Source organism: Myxocyprinus asiaticus, chromosome 14 (assembly GCF_019703515.2).
Source record: "Myxocyprinus asiaticus isolate MX2 ecotype Aquarium Trade chromosome 14, UBuf_Myxa_2, whole genome shotgun sequence".
In the NCBI taxonomy this organism is placed as follows: domain Eukaryota; kingdom Metazoa; phylum Chordata; class Actinopteri; order Cypriniformes; family Catostomidae; genus Myxocyprinus; species Myxocyprinus asiaticus.
The window spans coordinates 476,081-489,859 of NC_059357.1; the positions used below are offsets into that span (position 1 = coordinate 476,081).

At 37.9% G+C, this 13,779-nt stretch overlaps 2 protein-coding genes across 2 annotated transcripts in view; one reads left to right on the forward strand and one right to left on the reverse strand.

Annotated features, from left to right (window-relative positions):
• The window catches only part of LOC127451298 (ER lumen protein-retaining receptor 3-like), a 6,199-nt gene extending 505 nt beyond the window's left edge, over nucleotides 1-5,694 (forward strand). Inside the window, exons 2-5 of the mRNA XM_051715872.1 lie at nucleotides 3,748-3,848; nucleotides 4,179-4,337; nucleotides 4,791-5,043; nucleotides 5,138-5,694. Of these exons, the coding sequence (XP_051571832.1) occupies nucleotides 3,748-3,848; nucleotides 4,179-4,337; nucleotides 4,791-5,043; nucleotides 5,138-5,181 (557 nt within the window). The 3' untranslated portion in view covers nucleotides 5,182-5,694. The remainder of the gene's footprint in view (nucleotides 1-3,747; nucleotides 3,849-4,178; nucleotides 4,338-4,790; nucleotides 5,044-5,137) is intronic.
• Nucleotides 5,695-5,833: 139 nt separating this feature from the next.
• Nucleotides 5,834-9,000, reverse strand: LOC127451291 (GTPase IMAP family member 9-like). Its single transcript, XM_051715862.1, has 2 exons — nucleotides 8,946-9,000; nucleotides 5,834-8,291 (listed from the first exon to the last, which is right to left on the reverse strand). Exons 1-2 carry the CDS (start codon nucleotides 8,974-8,976, stop codon nucleotides 7,321-7,323), a joined length of 1,002 nt encoding a protein of 333 aa, XP_051571822.1. The 5' UTR covers nucleotides 8,977-9,000; the 3' UTR covers nucleotides 5,834-7,320.
• Nucleotides 9,001-13,779: the final 4,779 nt, after the last annotated feature.

Consider the following 13,779-nt stretch of genomic DNA (forward strand, 5'->3'; position numbering starts at 1 on the left):
GAGTAAATCTGGAGCGTTTTTAAAGAGTTTATTGAAATATGAACAACAGTAAAACTCTTTAAACACACAGAATGACGCAGATTCGCGTGATTTATGAGTTTAAATGGTTTAATAATCGTGTGTTCACATGAAGTTTATAGTGTGTTTACGTGGCAGCTGATTCTGGGACTGAACACTAAACATGCACACCTCAATCTTCTAAACTGATTATTTGCAGCACTTCAGTTTAAAAGAACAGTTTCTTGATTTATTCTTGAGTTGCTAAATGGTTCTTTTGAGATTGATCACGTTTCAAAGGTTCTTCAGATCATTTTAATAGTTCTTAAATCCAGTTTGCGTTCCCTCATAATAATTTTTACGTTCTCTTGCAGTAGTTTCTGATCCCTCAATCATTTTTACGTTCCTTTGCAATAGTTTGCGTTCCCTCATAATAATTTTTCCGTTCCTTTGCAGTAGTTTTACGTTCCCTCGTAATAATTCACGTTCCCTCATAATAATTTTTCCGTTCCTTTGCAGTAGTTTTATGTTCCCTCGTAATAATTCACGTTCCCTCATAATAATTTTTACGTTCCTTTGCAATAGTTTTCTGTTCCTTTGCAATAGTTTGTGTTCCTTCATAATAATTTTTCCGTTCCTTTGCAGTAGTTTTCTGTTCCTTTGCAATAGTTTGCGTTCCCTCATAATAATTTTTACGTTCCCTCGCAATAGTTTGCATTCCCTCATAATAATTTTTCCATTCCCTTGCAATAGTTTGCGTTCCCTCATAATAATTTTTCTGTTCCTTTGCAGTAGTTTTCTGTTCCTTTGCAATAGTTTGCGTTCCCTCATAATAATTTTTCCATTCCCTTGCAATAGTTTGCGTTCCCTTATAATAATTTTTCCGTTTCTTTGCAGTAGTTTTACGTTCCCTCGTAATAATTCACGTTCCCTCATAATAATTTTTATGTTCCCTCGCAATAGTTTGCATTCCCTCATAATAATTTTTACATTCCCTCGCAATAGTTTGCGTTCCCTCATAATAATTTTTCTGTTCCTTTGCAGTAGTTTTCTGTTCCTTTGCAATAGTTTGCGTTCCCTCATAATCATTTTTCCGTTCCCTTGCAGTAGTTTTACGTTCCCTTGCAATAGTTTGCGTTCCCTTATAATAATTTTTACGTTCCCTCGCAATAGTTTGCATTCCCTCATAATAATTTTTCCGTTCCTTTGCAGTAGTTTTACGTTCCCTCGTAATAATTCACGTTCCCTCATAATAATTTTTCCATTCCCTTGCAGTAGTTTTCCGTTCCCTTGCAATATTTTGCATTCCCTTATAATAATTTTTACATTCCCTCGCAATAGTTTGCGTTCCCTCATAATAATTTGTACGTTCCCTTGCAATAGTTTGCGTTCCCTCATAATAATTTTTACGTTCTCTTGCAGTAGTTTTACATTACTTTGCAATAGTTTGCGTTCCCTCATAATAATTTTTCCGTTCCCTCGCAATAGTTTGCATTCCCTCATAATAATTTTTCCATTCCCTTGCAATAGTTTGTGTTCCCTCATAATAATTTTTCCGTTCCTTTGCAGTAGTTTTACGTTCCCTCGTAATAATTCACGTTCCCTCATAATAATTTTTCCATTCCCTTGCAATAGTTTGCGTTCCCTCATAATAATTTGTACGTTCCCTTGCAATAGTTTGCATTCCCTCATAATAATTTTTACGTTCTCTTGCAGTAGTTTTACATAACTTTGCGATAGTTTGCGTTCCCTCATAATAATTTTTATGTTCCCTCGCAATATTTTGCGTTCCCTCATAATAATTTTTCCGTTCCTTTGCAGTAGTTTTACGTTCCCTCATAATAATTTGTACGTTCCCTTGCAATAGTTTGCGTTCCCTCATAATAATTTTTCCGTTCCCTCGCAATAGTTTGCATTCCCTCATAATAATTTTTCCATTCCCTTGCAATAGTTTGTGTTCCCTCATAATAATTTTTCCGTTCCTTTGCAGTAGTTTTACGTTCCCTCGTAATAATTCACGTTCCCTCATAATAATTTTTCCATTCCCTTGCAATAGTTTGCGTTCCCTCATAATAATTTGTACGTTCCCTTGCAATAGTTTGCATTCCCTCATAATAATTTTTACGTTCTCTTGCAGTAGTTTTACATTACTTTGCGATAGTTTGCGTTCCCTCATAATAATTTTTATGTTCCTTCGCAATAGTTTGCGTTCCCTCATAATAATTTTTCCGTTCCTTTGCAGTAGTTTTACGTTCCCTCATAATAATTTGTACGTTCCCTTGCAATAGTTTGCGTTCCCTCATAATAATTTTTACGTTCTCTTGCAGTAGTTTTACATTACTTTGCAATAGTTTGCGTTCCCTCATAATAATTTGTACGTTCCCTTGCAATAGTTTGCATTCCCTCATAATAATTTTTACGTTCTCTTGCAGTAGTTTTACATTACTTTGCAATAGTTTGCGTTCCCTCATAATAATTTTTCCGTTCCTTTGCAGTAGTTTTACGTTCCCTCGTAATAATTCACGTTCCCTCATAATAATTTTTCCATTCCCTTGCAATAGTTTGCGTTCCCTCATAATAATTTGTACGTTCCCTTGCAATAGTTTGCATTCCCTCATAATAATTTTTACGTTCTCTTGCAGTAGTTTTACATAACTTTGCAATAGTTTGCGTTCCCTCATAATAATTTTTATGTTCCCTCGCAATAGTTTGCGTTCCCTCATAATAATTTTTCCGTTCCTTTGCAGTAGTTTTACGTTCCCTCGTAATAATTTTTCCATTCCCTTGCAGTAGTTTTCCGTTCCCTTGCAATATTTTGCATTCCCTTATAATAATTTTTACATTCCCTCGCAATAGTTTGCGTTCCCTCATAATAATTTGTACGTTCCCTTGCAATAGTTTGCGTTCCCTCATAATAATTTTTCCGTTCCTTTGCAGTAGTTTTACGTTCCCGCATAATAATTCACGTTCCCTCATAATAATTTTTACGTTCCCTTGCAATAGTTTGCGTTCCCTCATAATAATTTGTACGTTCCCTTGCAATAGTTTGCATTCCCTCATAATAATTTTTACGTTCTCTTGCAGTAGTTTTACATTACTTTGCGTTCCCTCATAATAATTTTTATGTTCCCTCGCAATAGTTTGCGTTCCCTCATAATAATTTTTCCGTTCCTTTGCAGTAGTTTTACGTTCCCTCGTAATAATTCACGTTCCCTCATAATAATTTTTCCATTCCCTTGCAATAGTTTGCGTTCCCTCATAATAATTTTTCCGTTCCTTTGCAGTAGTTTTACGTTCCCGCATAATAATTCACGTTCCCTCATAATAATTTTTACGTTCCCTTGCAATAGTTTGCGTTCCCTCATAATAATTTTTACGTTCCCTTGCAATAGTTTGCGATCCCTCATAATAATTGTTCCGTTCCATATTTTGCGTTTTCTCACAATAAATTTACCATGGTTTTACTATAGTAACCATATTTTAACCATGATATTCGTAGTGAAACCATAGTAATAAAACCATGCTTACTATATGGATACAGTATACTGTATTAAAACAATGTTTCCACAAAAAAAAAAAAATGCAACTTTCATGGTTACAACTAAAGTAAAGCCATGGTTTGCACCAGAAAACATGGTTACTACAATATTATTATAGTAAAACCATGGTAAATTTATTGCATGGGGAAAACAAATTCCTGCCCTGTCCTTCAAGGGGCATTATTTGAAGTTTATTGTTTGTTTATTGCAGGTATTTCTGGGAAGTCTCAGGTGCTGTTTGCTCTGGTCTTCACCACCAGATATCTGGACCTGTTCACATCCTTCATCTCCATCTACAACACCGTCATGAAGGTAAAAACACACACACAGTTGTGTTTGTAAGTCGACTGGTTGAGTTAGTTTCTATTTAAACTACTGGTTTTGTGACTCTTCCTGTTGGCAGCTCAACAGATGTCAAAATAGGTTTTGTACAACATTAGTATTAAAATGTATCCATTTAATTTATTGTTAGTAATTTTAACTTCTTTAAAATCAGAGCAAAGTTATGGGTAATAGTGTGTGTATGAGAGAAATGTTTCACAACACGTATTCTGACATTTTAAAAAGCATCAAATGCAGATCATATCTCATTCAGAATATCACATCAGACTGTCTGTCTCTCCGTATCTGTCTGTCTGTCAGGTGGTGTATTTGGCGTTGGCGTACGCCACCGTCAGTCTGATTTACTCCCGCTTCAGGAACTCTTATGACTCTGAGAGCGACTCGTTCCGTGTGGAGTTTCTGCTGGTTCCTGTCGCTGGTCTGTCTTTCCTAGAGAATTATGCTTTCACACCACTGGAGGTAAAACCACAAGCAGCTCCGCATCACTACAGTCAAATCTGCCCTCAGAGATGAAGTGTTTCGTTTCTGCACCACTAGCGCCACCAAGTGGAATTGTAGACTGTTTTCAAACAGGTTTCCCAAACACTCCCAGTATTCCTGCCCCAGTCTTACCATTGGTTGACATCGGGCCACTGATCTCATGATGACATGTTTGCAAAATGACATTACGCGCTTCATTACACATATCGCGGCAGTTCTGAGGTGAAATGTCCACTGTGTGGCGCTAAAAGCGAGTTAAATGATCTCCCAAACAGATGAGGTTTTTAGGTTAATGCTCTACTGAGTTTTAAATCAACAAAACCGACCTCCCCACCCTAAACCTTAAACCTAAACCTAACCAATAGTGTCAGAAAAAGCAAATGTAACCTGAAAGAGCCACTAAAGATAAAGCCTATTTGTGTGTTTGTGTAGATTCTGTGGACGTTCTCCATCTATCTGGAGTCGGTGGCGATCCTGCCACAGTTGTTCATGATCACGAAGACGGGTGAGGCGGAGTCCATCACCACACACTATCTGTTCTTCCTCGGCCTGTACCGCGTGCTCTACCTTGCTAACTGGGTGTGGCGCTACCACGTGGAGGGTTTCTTCGATCAGATAGCCGTGGTGTCCGGCGTCGTCCAGACCATCTTCTACTGCGACTTCTTCTATCTGTACTTCACCAGAGGTCAGCAGACGTCTCTCACTGATCACACTCATATTTTGCACACACATGTAAAACTCTAGTTATCGTTGATGTGATCATTGATTTATCTCTGCAGTGCTCAGAGGAAGTGGAAAGATGAGTTTGCCGATGCCAGTGTGAGATATTTTGTCAAGGCCCTCCACCTGCATTAGACCACACCCCCAGTGGTGTCATCTTCACGTCTTCCTCTCTGCTGTGGTGTGAATGATGGCGTACAGTAAGCGGAGAACTGCTGGATGTGCCTTAATGTTTCTGTTCATAAAGACAATGTTCAGAGACGTCTGTTCCTGTCAAGTGTGTCTGAAACACTCCAGTCTGTTGGCTCACAGCTTTGCTTTCTTATTTTTTCAGTCTATTCATGTAGTAAAAGATTTTTCCGATGATGCCTTTGTTGTTTGTGACCTTTCTTTGCTTTTATTCTTATAAGGGAATTAAGAGTCTTCCTCAGCGTGTGTGAATGCGTGCAAATATCACATTTTATGAATGTTTTTTTATTAACCACATTTCTCTCTGAAAATGACACATAATAGAGGTTTGGTAATATTATACTTATTTTTAATGATTTCATATATACATGGCCTTATTTTTATTAAGTGTTTTATAAAACATGTCAATAAAGAATGTGTTTCTCTGCTTTGAGTAGATGGATGTTGTTCATAAGCGGGTTATAAACATGCGTAGAAATTAGGACAGTTATACTGCTTTATAAAAAGCTCCTGTAATTATCCTTAAACCTTATCTCCAAAAACAACATTTACTTTTTTAATAATTTCACCATTGAGAATGTCAGGGAGATTTTGTTGAGGTTTTTATTTTGAGTGTATGAATTCAAACACAAACATAATGTTTAAACCGATATAATTCAAGCATTTTGTCTTCATGAAGCATTAGCCATATTTCGCCCCTAAATGAAAAGAAAAAATACATTTATATTTTGCATAAAGAAAATGAAAATAATGTTTAGGATAATTGAGATGTTTTGCATTGTGACATTATTTTTAGTATTTTTTAATTTTTTAAATTCAGAACAACAAATACTGGCAGGATGTATACTTATAATTGTAATTTAAAATTATTTTTATTTTATTATTTTTGCTATACAGAAATGAGAATTTTGGTTAAATAACTATCATGAAATATAATTGTTATGAAAATGATATGATGCAAAATAAAAAAATATTAAAATCTAATTTAAATATTTATCATTTAAAATATATATTAAATATTTGATTTGGGGCAAAATATGACATTATTTCACAGTTTTCATGAGATTCACCCACTTTCACAGTAGTGCATTTACTGTACTTGGTGCAACTGAACAGATATGTTTAAAGCAATGCTACATTTTCTACAGTTATAAGGTTAATCTCATGAAGAACAGGCCGCATTTCACCCAAAATGAACAAAAATAGTAATACTTTTTTTTTTTTACAAAACGAGATTTTTTTCCCCCACTGACATTATTTTCATGAAAATCCAATATTTCCTATAATTTTTTTTTTTTACATTTTCAAAAATATCTCATTCTCGTTTTTTTTTTAAAGGTGCTGTAAGCAATTTTATCCATTCTACTTCCATGAGACTGAGCCATTGAATTAGCCACGCCCCCTCTTTCCTAAACCCCGCCCTCCAAAGATAACCAATGAGCTTTATTGAGACTGACATGAGCAGAAACGGTTGTTAAAAACAACAGCAGCTAAACAGCACCCTCATCTGACAACTGTTATGAACAACATGGCATAAAAATGGCATTAAGCCTCAATAATTCACTGCAACTACAATACTATGTGAACACGCAAAATGATTGACAGGCTGAAATAGTCATTGTTTTTGTTTGTTGTTTACAGAGTCACGACACTTATTTCATTAATATCTTTCAGGGAGTAGGTACATTTTTTGCATACCTTTTAAAATAAATTGCTTACAGCACATTTAATTCAAATTAATTATTAAGTGCAACAAATACTACAAAGATGTCAACTTATAATTGTACTTTAGAACTAAACTAAAATGTCTTTTTTTTCAAATTACACATTAAATTTAGAGGTAAAATAATTGTCATGAAAATAATGTCACAAAATATAAATTATTTTGATTTTATGGTGAAATCTGACAGTTTTCATGAGATTCACCTACTACATGTGCAGTTCATCTGGCAGAATTGTGTTGATTTCCGATGTAGATGTTACGTAAACTTTTTTTCTTGCTTATTATTTGCTTTGCTTAAAGGAATAGTTCGCCTAAACACGAAAAATTCTGTCATTTATTATCATTTTGTTTGTGTAGTAATGTCTTCTTGTGTTTGTAAAGTACTTTCGTGCCCTCTCTCATGGCTCCGCCCATCACTTTAGCAGCAGTTGTGATTGACAGCGGTGTGGATGCGATGGCCGCCGCCCTCTGAACCGCTTTAACCTTCTTCCCTTTGCCCTTCCCTTTCTCCAGCACTCCGGAAGCCTCCACCGCACCGCGACCCATTGCCGTTACGAACTCATACCAGAACAGACTCTCCGCCCTCTTTCGTCCATCCTCCTCCTCCTGTCTCCTCTGCCCCACCTCCTCTGACCTCTGAAACTCCTCCGCTCCTTCTCCCAGAATCCTCTGTTGAACGTGTCGTGCGGTCGCCACAGCCTGCAGGAACATGTCGCAGGTGTAATGCGCACCCGCATTACGCTGAATCAATAGATCGGCCTTACTCAGCAGAGTCGTGACCTGTGACCTCTCCTCGTGACCTTTAGTGTTATCAAACACGTGATAGCCGCCCGCACACCTGCTCACAAGTGCCCACAATTCTTCACTCTCCTTCAGGAAGTCCTCGACAGGTTTAGTGTTGAGCGTGTCGCCGCAGGTGATGAGGGCGATGGTGTACCGGAACGCCTGCGGACCGAACGTGGCGCTGAAGCAGTCGAGAGCGGCGTTCTGCTCGCGGGTTTGCCTGCAGGGACGTAAAACCAGCAGAAACACGTGCGGCCCGGGTTCTGACAGATCCACACACCTGCGCAGCTCCGTACGGGTCTCGTCGGGCGTCAGACAGGTGTGGAAAAATCCAGGTGTGTCAATCACCTCCAGGCTCCACCCCTCCACACAACCCCCTGCTCTCTGGCAGCGATTGGTGACGGACACGGGTGAGACATCAGTACAGAACGCGGCTCGACCCAGAATAGTGTTTCCAGCAGAACTCCTGCCAGAACCCGTCGGACCCAACAGAACCAGCCGCACCGCAGCAGAACCATCTGACACCAGAAACACAACAACAAATCTTATTTCATAATAATCACAGATTATTAGTTTCAATGATATGCCGAAACATTAATAACACAAGTTGTTTTCCATTAATATTCTGCAGGTCTATTTTTTTCATGCCTCACTGATACCTCGATTTCTGCTTTTTTTTTAAGAAATAGAGGGATGAGTCGAAATTAATTTTGTGGTAATAAATATTATGCCACAAATGCTGTCGATTGAGCTTAACTTGTACTGAACCCCAAAATATTCCTTTAATTGTTTTAATCCTTGGTGAAAAATACAACCTACAATAAGAAATATAAGTATTCCTATTGGAATTTCTATTATATTTGGGAACCAATCCTAAAGGACACCAGTGTAAATCTGTTCTTATAAGATTCCAACATGACACAAAAGCCAGATCTTTTTGAGCACAATAGAACTATTATAATTATTATCAATATGTTCAATAAAAAAATAAGGATTTTAAACTCCAGGTCTCTGTGATTAACTGTTCTATATAAAATCTATAAAAATTCTAATTAAGATTATACATTATCAAACAGGGCTGTAAAAATCACTTTAGACTATATAAACATACATTCATACAGTATTTGACTGCGATTGTGAATTTATTCTCACATATTTGTATTTTCACTCACCAGCAGCAGCAGATTCGTCTTTCTCCGCCATGTTCTTTTTCACACGACTGAGACTTAAAGAGACAAACACTCAAATATAAGAAAAATAACCCCAAATATATATATATCTCAAACATCAATAACTGCGGGGTCACCGATCATATCGTGAAGTATCAGTTGCGTGTCTGTATTAAATTAGTGACTTTTTTCCGTCTCGAATTGTCTCATAAATACTTAAGTGAATTGAGAGCAGCTCCAGCTGAACATCATTGGCGCGCGCGCGAACAGTCAACGGTTTGAAAAATGACGGTTAAAAATGTGACGGTTTAAAAAATTACGGTCATCTCGTTCTTGCTTTTTATTTCAATTAACGAAATTGTATTAAAGCCGTGAGGATAAATAATGAAAGTCTCAGCAGATTATATATGTTTGATCTGTAGTTTCTGCATATATATATTTTCATATACAAACTGATTATAAAACTTGGTGGTGTGATCATTCAACATTTAATGTTCAATAATTTCTGGCTTTTATTTATTTACTTATTTTTTGTTATTAACATTTTTACTGATTCATAAATTAACACAAAAAAATACAACAACATATATATATAATGAATCAAACACTTTAAACATTAAACCCCCACTATATCCCCTCCCCCTACCAAACTCTCAACCCACCCTGACCCCCCCACGAACACCCCTGTGGTCAACAGAATATAGACACACACACAGAAAAAAAAAACACAAAACTAAAACAACAACATAAAATAAAATACAATAATCAAGTATAATAATAAAAATAAAAAAAACTAAACTCTGAATTACTCCCTCCACCGCCCCTCCTCGAGATTCCCTCAAAAATGCTAAATAATTGCCCCATTTTTTATTGTAAGAATCCCTAACCCCCATCCTTATGCTCGACCCCACCTCGAAGGCAGCCACCCTCCCCATCTCCACGCACCACTCCGGGAAAGAGGGTGCTCCATCCGATTTCCAACTCCTCAAAATAACCTGCCTACCAATCATCACACTGGTCAAAACCCAGTCCTTCATGTACTTATCCTCCAAATCTATGACCTCCCTCTCTCCCAAAATACAGAGTCTGGGGCAGAACGAGACCTGAGTGCCCAACACATCACACACAAAACTTTGCACCTTCAGCCAAAATTCTTGGATGTTACAGCACCCCGAAAAAACATGGATGGTGTCTCCATCTTCAGAATGGCATCGTGTCCTTAAGACCAAGCCTATACAATCTAGAGGGGGTCCAATAAAATCTATGTAAAATCTTAAATTGCATCAGATGCACCCTTGCATCTCTAGATGCAGACTTTATGTTTTTAAGAATCCTTGCCCACACCCCCTCCTCCAATAACACATTTAAATCTTTCTCCCATAATCTTTTGAGAGAATTTAAAGCTCCATCCCCCAGACTCTGAATTAACAGGGAGTAATACACTGATGCCTCATGACCCTTCCCAAAAGCAGCAATCACCACTTCCAGAGTATCTGCCGCTCTAGGAGGGTGTATGCTACTCCCAAAAACAGTGCAGAGCAGGTGGCGCAACTGTAAATACTTATAAAATTGAGATCTGGGAATCCCAAAATGTTGAATCAAATTTTCAAAAGATCTCAATACTCCACCCTCATATAGGTCACCAAGTGTATTAACCCCCTCACAATCCACTCTGACCAGCAGAAAGGGGACTTATTAATACATAGTTTAGGGTTCAGCCATAAGCTCGAGGCTACGTTTAAATAAATATCAGAATTAAACACTCTGGACACTTTTGTCCATATCGAGTACAAATGCAAAATAACGGGGTGTGACTTAACCTCTCCGGTTAATTTGATAGAAAGGCTTTGCAGTGGCGAGATAGGGGCAAGAACTTCCTGTTCAATACAAAACCAGGGAGGGGCTCTCTCAGGTGGAAGCAACCAATGAGCCAAATGTCTGAGACCGAATGCATAATAATAAAACAAAATCTTGGGTAGGCCTAGCTCACCTTTGTCAATCGGCCTATGTAACTCATTGAAATTTAACCTGGGACGCTTACCATTCCAAATGAAGGACTTCGCTATGCTATCAAATTGCTTGAAATAAGAGAGGGGGCCATCTACAGGGAGAGACTGTAGCAGGTAATTAAATTTTGGAATACAATTCATTTTAATAACATTAACCTTCCCAATCATCGATAAATGTAATGAAGCCCACCTGTCCACCTCATTCGAAAACCTTTTTATTAAGGGATCAAAATTAACTCTGACTAAATCAGACAAATTTGCTGGGAATAAAATTCCCAAATACTTAATGCCCTGTTTGGGCCACTGGAAGGTACCCGGCTGGAAGGCCGTTACTGGACAGTACGCTGTCAAAGCCAAAGCTTCGGATTTAGACCAATTGACTTTGTATCCTGAGAATTTGGAAAAGGAGTTAATAATTCTGTGGAGGCAAGGCATAGATCTAGTAGGGTCGGAGACGAATAATAAAATATCATCTGCATAAAGCAGAAGCTTATGCGCTACACCTCCCGCCGTCACCCCTGGAAAATCATCCTCCTTTCTTATCGCAGCTGCTAATGGTTCCAGGGCAAGACAGAACAATGATGGGGAAAGAAGGCAACCCTGCCAAGTGCCCCTATCCAGAGTAAAATAATCTGAAATTAATCCATTTGTTTGTACTGCTGCTACAGGATGTCTATACAGTAACTTGATCCAACCAATAAACGTACTCCCAAACCCAGTCATTTCCAAAATCTTAAAAAGATAATCCCATTCTACCATATCAAACGCCTTTTCGGCGTCAAGAGAGATGGCAGCGACCGGAGATTGATCATTCGCTACTGGCCACATGATATTGATGAGACGCCTGATGTTATCAGAAGAGCTGCGGCCCCGAATAAATCCCACCTGATCTATATGTATAAGAGATGTCATAACTTTACTTAATTGGTTAGCCAGAATTTTGGACAAAATTTTTACATCTAACTGGATCAGGGAAATTGGGCGGTAACTTTTACACTGGCTTGGATCTTTGTCCTTTTTAAGAATCAGACTGATCCGGGCTTGCGTCATGGTTGGAGGAAGCTTTCTGTTCTTTAATGATTCAGTATAAACTTCTAACAAAAGTGGAGCCAGTTCTGTAGCATAAGATTTGAAAAACTCAGAGGAAAAGCCATCAGGCCCCAACAAACCTCAACAAGCTCCTCCAAGGTTATCTCAGAATCAAGAGAGTTTTTTTGCACAGTAGTCAGTTTAGGAAGTTCTAATGGTTCCACAAAGTTCCTAATATCTTCATCAGTGGATGAAGATGTGAAACAATAGAGATCAAAATAGAATTCTTTAAAAGCATTATTAATATCAATGGTCAAGGTAAATATTTCACCACCAGCAGATTTCACAGAGGGAATGATAGAAAAAGACCCTCTCTGCTTTATATATCTAGCCAAAAGTTTTCCTGCTTTGTCCCCCGACTCAAAGTATGACTGTCTTGCCCTGAACAACCAATCGGGTCAGTTCTCTGAGACCATCAGATGACATACGGCGCTTCGGCTCTGCCTCGGCACTGTTAATATTTCTTTCCAACTCCACAAGTTCTCGTGCTTTGGATTTTTTGGTGAATGAGGCATACTGTATGATCCGACCCCTGAGAACCACCTTAAGTGCCTCCCAAGCCACGCCCACAGAGGATACTGAGGACCAGTTGGTCTCCATATAAACATTGATTTCAGTCTTTAACATTTGTTTGAAATCAGGATTTTGCAAAAGGGACACATTAAGGCGCCAACTATATGATTTCTTTTTCTCTGTATATGGCAACCCCTCAAAACTTACCAGAGCATGATCTGAGACTATCCAATTGAGCAATCAACAACAGATGAAATGAGGGATTTGGATATTTTAAAAAAATCTATTCTAGAATAAATCATATGAACTGATGAAAAATGTATAGTCCCTACCAGATGGGTTCAAAAGTCTCCAAATATCTGTAAGACCAAGATTTTTACACATCCTGTGAAGCGTTAATGTTGCTCTAGGGGGTTTACACACTTTTGCTTCACTATGATCAAGGATTGAGTCCATCAAAAGATTAAAGTCTCCTCCCAATTTTATATCATGAGAGGTGCTAGCGGTTTGCAACATCCCTTCAAGATCTATAAAAACGGCCTGATCATCAGCGTTAGGTGCATAAATATTAGCCAAAATCAACCTTTGCCCCTGAATTTCTGCTGAAACAATAATGACTCTTCCTATTTTATCTTTAATCTTATTAATCAATATAATGACTCCCCTGCTCTTACTTGAGCCAGCACTAAAGAAAACATGTCCACCCTATATCTTCCCAAATTTTTCAGCTTCCTGCAGGGAGAGATGTGTTTCTTGAAGAAACACTATATCATATTTCTTACGTTTAAGAAAAGGTCTTACCATTTACATTCCATGTGGAGAGAGATAGTACACTCATATTAACATTTGACATAATGACATATTAGAAAAAATAAATTGTGTCAAAAACAAAATTATACAGACCACATTCCCCATTAGTGAAACAATCAAACCTCGAACTTCCCCCCGAACAAAACAAGAAGAAAAAAGAAAAATGTGCGCATTAACCCCACGCACAAAAGCGCCAACTGGCGACAATCCCTTTAAACTCAAAAGGTCCATGAACACCTACGAGCCCCCAACGACAACTTTGCCATCGGATTGCTCAATTTTGCCTCACAAATTTGTGAGCAAAATGACATAACAGAAAATACTTTGTAAAATAAACCCAGTCAATAGGAAGAATGAACACAAAGAATGTGTAGATTCATTTACAGAACTGTCTCAAAGGTGTGATCTTCCACAAA

Bases quoted from the DNA above. Each gene is read 5' to 3' on its own strand.
- LOC127451291 (XM_051715862.1), bottom strand. From the start codon at position 8,976: ATGGCGGAGAAAGACGAATCTGCTGCTGCTG. The intron at 8,292-8,945 runs GTGAGTGAAAAT...TTCTGGTGTCAG, and splicing joins AGACGAATCTGCTGCTGCTG to ATGGTTCTGCTGCGGTGCGG.